At 32.1% G+C, this 8529-nt stretch overlaps 1 protein-coding gene across 1 annotated transcript; it reads left to right on the top strand.

Annotated features, from left to right (window-relative positions):
- Positions 1 to 2519: 2519 nt before the first annotated feature.
- Positions 2520 to 3320, top strand: LOC130719040 (uncharacterized). Its single transcript, XM_057569693.1, has one exon. It carries the CDS (start codon positions 2520 to 2522, stop codon positions 3318 to 3320), a length of 801 nt encoding a protein of 266 aa, XP_057425676.1.
- Positions 3321 to 8529: the final 5209 nt, after the last annotated feature.

Here is an 8529-nt window from a genome sequence, read left to right as displayed (position 1 = left end):
ATGATGCTATGTTTGACAGAAGAACTCCTCACATGAGGAGACTTTATTGTACTCCTTTATTCTATGTATAAGTCTATTTTCATGATAAAATCTGATTCTTAAATATAAGTTATTTTACAATATCAATGAAACATTAAATATTTTTTTCCTAAACTATTCTCATATTTAATATGAAAGAGATAACGAAATTTTTGAAAAACTAACTTGGAGAAAGAAATTCATAAGAAATTAAATAAGGGTAATCTAGAAAAGTGGATAAATTCCTTAACAAATTTATTGCTTTTACCTATTTTTCTTAATCTAAGAGAATTAGGATGAACTTATACTGTATATAGGAACAAAGGGAGTAATAATTACGTCTCATACTAGTAGACTGACAAGACATGAGGACTCCTCACGTGATGAGTCTTTTTAAGACAGGGTCGTGTATAGACAATTTGGGGCCTAAGGCAAAAATATCAAAGTTATTTTATTTTGACAAATTTTTTGAAGAGATTTAATGTATTATTTAAATTATTAAGTTTATGTTAATCTTCTAGGTTTTCGGAGCTGCGAAATCATTTATTAGAGTTTTATAATGAAATATTTCTAACATTTCCCTTCAATAAATAAGATAGTTAATTATTCAATCTATCTTGTAACAATATTGTTGATTTAATCAATTTTAATTTTGAATAACTTCTTCTAGTAGTAGAAATCGTCATGAGGATTGTCACTAAAATGCGATAGACAATATATACATTTGGTAAAAAATCTAAAGTTTTAATAGAATTGGAAATGTAAGGAATGAAACACTGAGAGATTTTGCAACACTTTTTTTTTGTATCTTATTTGATAATTCTCGTCAAGGTAGAAATAATGGATTTTTTTAGAGAAAAAACAATGAGTTTTTTTAACTAACGATTACTTAAGAGTAATCACAAATAATTTTTTTAATTTTTAAAATGTAAAAATAACAGGTATTTTATTTATTAGTTTTTTGAAAAATGTAAATTTGATAATTTTAAACACTACTAATAACTGTTAAAGTTGCACTTTCATATTTCACTTTTGAGTTCCCACATTTCATTGCCCATATTACAATTAAGATGACATGATTTTTCACTGTTCCATTATCTTTTTTTAAGTCTCAATAGAATATACTAAATAGGTAAAAAAAAATTGGGGCCTTAAACAATTTTGGGGCCTTAGGCAATTGCCTAATTATTTAAAAGCTTTACACGACCCTGTTTTAAGAACTATGACGGCTCATGTCTGGAGACTGACAAAACAGGAGGGCTCCTCACTTGAAGAGCCTTTCTCAACCCCCAACAACCAGTCAACATATTGATAATGAAATTATTGACTAACGGAATTTTTTAGCTCTAGGCGCATCTTTCACAAAGAAGTAGCTCCAAGTGAGGAGTTTTTGCAAAAGGTAATCACCTAGACATCCTACATGGCCAAAATTACTATAAATTGGTAAATGCTTTTAACAATACAATATTTTGATAAATATTCTATTTTTTTACAATATATTTTTAAAAAAGTCTAAGAATGGTCATGTCACCATTGCTATATGTTAAGACCAGTTACATATGACATATTTTACTTTCAAATAAGATCAGTGCTAGCTATATTATTTATATTAAAAAGGACCACTCAATGAAAAATTATTGTTACTCAATCTCTATAAATTATCTGTAACAAAAAAAAGTTTTTTTTTTACCGCAAAAGAAATTTTATTAATTGGAAAAGCTACATGAGAACAACTCTCTTAGGATTTAAAAAATGTGTCTCATTAAAAGTTATAGAAAATGTGCCTCATACAACAAGCCAGATCCAATCCCCTTGAAAGATTAGACTTTAGAAAATGTGCCTCATTAAAAGTTTTGTAACAAAAAAATCTCTATAAAAAATTTATTATTAAAAGTGCTTGTGATTAGATTTGACCATGAAGCAAAATAAGTCATATATAATTACTGAGAACAAGTGGCAATGATAATGTAGCCCTTTGCTAGTTTGCTAGACACATCGCCGGTTAACAAAAACCATAGTTGTTGGGTTAAAAAAAAAAACAAAAACCATAGTTATTTTCAAATGTATGGACAAAAACCATGGCTATTGGACGGTAGGGACTAATATTAGTTATGAGGTGCACATTGGCCTATCAAAAATCTTCTTTCTTAACTAAGTATTTCTACCGCGATAGATGATTTAATTTTTTTTGAAATTGATAGCTTTAATTTAAACTAATGTCAATTGTATGTAATAGCTTTAATAATTTGTTGAAAACTACTAGTAAAAATCGAAAAAGAAATTATTGACCAGTAACATACACTGAATTGTTAAAAATCTCATTTATGTACTCACGTTTGCCAATGTTTTTACCAAGAAATGTGCTTAAAAACCATTAATTAGTAAGTTCATCTGAATTTAGACACGTACTCCTAATTCAAAGAGATTCTTATTCTCTTAATTCAAGGAGTTATTTGTTGAAAGCCCAGTCACACACCCCATCAATGAATTTTTGAGTGGCCATGTCGTTTCACACTGCTGCTATATATTCTTCTCAGTTGATTTGTAGTAGTATCTCCTCTTCAACTAAATCTCATCCTTTCTTTCTCTCACAAATGGAGATGAAAAAAGCAGAGAATGTCAAAAACAACATCAATGACCCTCTTGCTCTTTCACTCTCAGTTGAACCTGTACACACTACTCCCACATACATGAACCCATTTCATGTTTCACTTTCACCACCATCACCACCATCAACCTTTGAGCCACCACTAGCTTCAACCAACGACTCCATTGATTCTTCTTCTTCACGCCGCGTTCGTCGTCGTGTCGAAAAGAGTGAAATCATCCCGCCACCATTCCCATGGGCCACCGACCGTCGCGCGAGGGTATACACCCTCAGCCACCTCTTGCAAAATCAAATCTTTACAATCACAGGGGAAGTTCAGTGCAAGAGATGCGAGCGGAAATTCGAGATGGGATTTGATTTGAAGAAGAATTTCAGCGAAGTTTCGAGCTTTATTGCGAAGTATGAGTGCACCATGCATGACAGGGCACCCACAATTTGGTTGAACCCAAAGTTGCCAACTTGCAAACACTGTGGACAAGAGAACAGTGTGAAACCTGTGATGGCTGAGAAGAAACGATCAGTTAATTGGTTGTTTTTGCTGCTGGGGCAAATGCTGGGTTGCTGCACTCTTGAGCAGTTGAGATATTTCTGCAAACACACCAAGAATCATCGAACTGGTGCCAAAGATCGTGTTCTGTATCGTGCTTATGTTGAATTGTGCAAACAATTGTGCCCAGAATGGCATTTTTATTAGGGTGTGTTTGTTTTTTTTAAATGTGTTTGATGTGTGTTTTGGTTTAGATTGAGTTAAACTTGAATTCAAAAACACATTAGTATGTTTCTCTAATTCTGTTGATGTATTTGGGCTAGATTATGTATAGTGTTTATTTTCAGTTTGAAAATACTAATTATGTTTGTGTTGCTTGTCATTTTATTTTGTAACCATTGATTACATAGTGTGATTGTCGTTTGAATAACAGGAGGACTTTTCTCTTTGTCTGTTACCATAACAAACTTTTGATTTGGGGAGATATTTAAGACTACAACCAAAATGAAATAAAAGATACATGAAAAGGAGAAAAGCATGCAACCCAGCCACCTAATGATACAGGGAAGTGGATGATCAATTACAATATAAGTAAATACCAGAACTGCACCAAAAATTCCAAGCCCACGACTAGGACAAAACAGATCCACACCCAAGATTTAGAGCCCTTGAACGGGGACTTGTTTCAAATCCAGAACACCACGCTTGAGAAGGTTTGTTGCACAGGATATCCGGTTCAAAACGCAACGCCAAGCAAACACGCCTTAACCTTAACTGCACCATCACCCAAATTGTATTCAATTTCACCCAAATTGTATTCAATTTTAGTACAGGGGGTGCTAAACCCAAATACAAGAGAGAGGAGAAGTAGCCAGAAGACTAAAAGATACATGAAAAGGAGAAAAGCATGCAAATAGGATGAAACCCAGCCACCTAATGATACACAGGGAAGAAGAGAATAAGCAGTAAATACCAGAACTGCACCAAAAATTCCAAGCCCATGACTAGGACAAAACAGATCCACAACCAAGATTTAGAGCCCTTAAACACATAACACAGGGGACTTGTTCCAAATCCAATGGGACTTGTTCCAAATCCAAGACCTCCACTTGATCAGTTGTTGAAAAATCCCAAGATCCCCAAACCACCTCGTTTCGGGCAAGCGCTTGAGAAGGTTTGTTGCACAGGGTATCTGGTTCAAAACGCAACGCCAAGCAAACACGCCTTAACTGCACCATCAAGGTTCGGGAACCAAAGCCATTTGTCCAATAGTGTGATTGTCGTTTGACGAATAGGAGGACTTTTCTCTTTGTCCGTTACCATAACAAACTTTTGATTTGTGAAGATATTTAACTCTTTCTTGTTTTTCGGTTTTTTTTATAAGCTAAATTGTATTCAATTTTAGCATAAGGGGTGCTAAACCCAAATACAAGAGAGAGGGGAAGTAGCTAGAAGACTACAACCAAAATGAAATAAAAGATACATGAAAAGGAGAAAAGCATGCAAATAGCATGAAACTCAGCCACCTAATGATACACAGGGAAGAAAAGAATAAGCGTGAGCTACCCCAACAAAGATACAGTCCAACATGGATGATCAATTACAATATAAGTAAATATCAAAACTGCACCAAAAATTCCAAGCCCACGACTAGGACAAAACATATCCACAACCAAGATTTAGAGCCCTTGAACACATAACACAGGGGACTTGTTCCAAATCCAAGACCTCCACTTGATTAGTTGTTGAAAAATCCAAAGATCCCAAAACCACCTCGTTCCGGGCAAGCCAGAGAGACCAAATTGTGGCCATCCAAAGCAAACCTCGGTTCTGAGGGCCAAGAAAACAGAGCAGGACTCAGAACACCACACTTGAGAAGGTTTGTTGCACAGGGATCCGGTCCAAAACGCAACGCCAAGCAAACACGCCTTAACTGCAGGGTTCGAGAACCAAAGCCATTTGTCCAATAGGGTGATTGTCGTTTGAAGAATAGGAGGACTTTTCTCTTTGTCTGTTACCATAACAAACTTTTGATTTGTGAAGATATTTAACTCTTCCTTGTTTTTTGGTTTTTTTTTATAAGCCAAATTGTATTCAATTTTAGCACAAGGGTGCTAAACCCAAATACAAGAGAGGGGGAAGTAGCCAGAAGACTACAACCAAAATGAAATAAAAGATACGAGAAAAGCATGCAAATAGCATGAAACCCAGCCACCTAATGATACACAGGAAAAAGAGAATAAGCGTGAGCTACCCCAACAAAGATACAATCCAACATGGATGATCAATTACAATATAAGTAAATGCCAAAACTGCACCAAAAATTCCAAGCCCACGACTAGGACAAAACAGATCCACAGCCAAGATTTAGAGCCCTTGAACACATAACACAGGGGACTTGTTCCAAATCCAAGACCTCCACTTGATCAGTTGTTGAAAAATCCAAAGATCCCCAAACCACCTTGAACAATACCTTAACTGCACCATCAGGGTTCAGGAACCAAAGCCATTTGTCCAATACACCCTCCACTAACGGAACCGCAAGCATGTCAGAGTGCAAGTTCTGAAGCCAAATCAACTCTTTACCAGCAAGGGGTCTGCGCCATAAGAGATTCCAATGCCAAGAGCCAGAAAGCCACTGCCCGCAGCCAGAAATACAATCCCATTTCAATCTTGATAAATTATACACTGATTAGATGATTCCTTCAAACAGGTTCCCTCACTGTATTTAGCTCTAATAATTTTGCACCACAAATTATCAGGCTCCGACTTCAACCTCCAAAGCCGCTTCCCCATAAGAGACTTATTAAACAGTGATAGATTTTGATGCCCAACCCGCCAACATCTTTTGGTTTACAGACATCATACCATTTTACCCAAAAGATTTTCCTATCTTCCTCATTTCCCCCACAAGAAGCTGCCCATAATTCTATTGCAAATCTTCAAAACACAAACTGCGATTTAAAAAAAAGATAGAAAAAACAGGGGCAGTGCTGAAAGAACACTTTGAATGAGGCAGATGTGACCACCAAATGAAACCAGTTTGTGCTTCCAAGTTGACAATCAATTTAATCGCCGAGTGTGTAACGCACGGGTAAAGAACATCAGTATCAAAGATTTTATTAAAATCAAGATTAAAAAAAAAGGAGTTCAATTTCATCACATCCCTATCAAACGTGAGCCAATAAGCCACGTTTTTTAATTGATCATGATCATCATCTATTTCAACAAACACTTAAAATTTATAAAACCTAACCTATTGAAAATTCATTTGACTTATGTAGAACAATTATGATTGCTTCAAGCCTCATAACAATTAAATTCCCTTGTGCAATATTTGAATTTTTTATTTTCAGCCACATAAATAAATTACAGTTTGGTTTTATTATATTCTATTTCACCATTTGTTCAGTTTTTTTTATAATCTCACCATTTATTTCGTGATATATAAAATACGAAAATTTATAATAAAAGAAGAAATGAAACATTTTTCATTTTCGTCCTATTTCCAAGTAACTAAAATAACAGGAACAATTTAAAAATAGCATAATTTTCGTAAACAAAAAAAAAATACGACAAAAGTTAAACATTCAAAAAAGGCCTAAACTATCAAATTTATTATTATAAAATTATTAGTAAAGGAATTAAACCTAAAAACAAATTAGCCTCAAAATAAAATTAATGCTATGACTCTATAAAGTCTTCAATAGCTTTAAAATTAGTATACGAATTCAACGTAAAATTAATACTAAAAAAGTCTTCATGCTACGTTCAAAACAAAGTCTTCATGCAATTAAAATGCAAATTTATTACATTTTCAAAAAATTAAATCAATGCATAATGACAGTTTATGCATTGTAATTAAATCTGAAATTTTAATGTCAAAAAGTCTTCATGCTAATAATGATAATAATTAGTGTTTTAATCATTCAACATTTAAATTTGAACTTTTATCCAACATTTAATACAAATTATTATTAATAGAAAAAAAAAAGAACAAAATTTTCAAATCAACATTTTTCATAAAAACAATTATAATAAAAAATGAAAACCGTTTAAAATTATTTAATTTTAAATTTACATAAATGGAGTTTACATAAATTTACATAAATGGAGTTTACATAAATTACTTTCAAAAAAAAAGTTTACATAAATTACTAAAATATCATAAGTCTATAGATTAAATAAAAAATATTTCTAGAAATATATAAATTACAAACAAACTTATGCTTTAAATGTCTTCGCTTTAGTCCTAATTTCATTTTTATAAATACATATTTAATGTGGTTTAAGTCAAATTATTGCTAATTTAAATCATTTTTTTTGCTAATTTAAATCATTTTTTGATACAACGGAAAACATTTAAATAATTTTTTAATATAAATTAAGGTGAAAAATTTACCCCCCAAATTAACGTTAAAATTATGCCTGAAAATTAGCCTAACGTTAAAATTATGCCTGAAAATTAGCATTAACTATTTTTTTTAGTAACAGATTTAAAATTTAAAATTCAACTTCAAAATTTAAAATGCATTTATGTTTTTAAATATAAATCGAGTTTCAAAAATCTTTCTAGGACTATCGAAAAAAAATCCTAGTTTAATGACCCCAATCACGTACAAAAAATGATTACTTTTTTTAATAATTTAATTGAAGCATACTAATGAAGTCTGCATGCTATTTAATGTGAACATTAAAAATCAAAACTATTATGCCTGAAAATTAGCCTTACTTAAGTTTTATCTGAAAACAAATTTAAATTTCAAAATTCAAAATTCGAAATTTATTTTGCATTTATTATTTTTTTGATAGGATTTGAATTTAAAAATATTTTTTCACATGTCAAACAAATTTCTTATTTTAGACACAAACCGTCACAAAACAAGTTATAGTGTATAATTGAACTTAATGATACATTCAATAGAAAATTCATTGCTGTTAAAATATCAATGTAAGAGAAAAAGTTGTGTCTACATATATTGTCAATTTAAATCCTTTATTAATAGAGTTTAATGGATATGTACTGACAGTGTAAAATAGTTTTACACAGACACCCAATTGAATTCCGCCAAATCAGAAAATATCTTATTATTTTAATTAAAATTAAAGTCAAATGTAATTATCTCTCCTATGTGGCATGCTTTGGTTGGATGACTGTGTAAAACTATTTTATACTGTCAGTGCATATCCATTAAACTCTTATTAATAATATTTAATGGGAATGATTTAAGAGTTTAATTTCTATGCACGACGGTGTAAAGTTTTTTTATACCAATCAGATTTCAAGAATGTGAGAAAATCTCTCTTTTTATTCAATTTCATTAATTAATGTGACATCTCCTTAAAATCTGATTGGTTGACGGTGTAAAAAAACTTTACCGTGCATCATCCTTTTTCTCATGATTTAATGCGTTAT

The sequence above is a fragment of the Lotus japonicus genome, chromosome 1, assembly GCF_012489685.1.
Source record: "Lotus japonicus ecotype B-129 chromosome 1, LjGifu_v1.2".
Lineage (NCBI taxonomy): Eukaryota > Viridiplantae > Streptophyta > Magnoliopsida > Fabales > Fabaceae > Lotus > Lotus japonicus.
The sequence above is the reverse complement of the archived record's forward strand: the minus strand, read 5'-3'. Positions and strand labels throughout refer to the sequence as shown.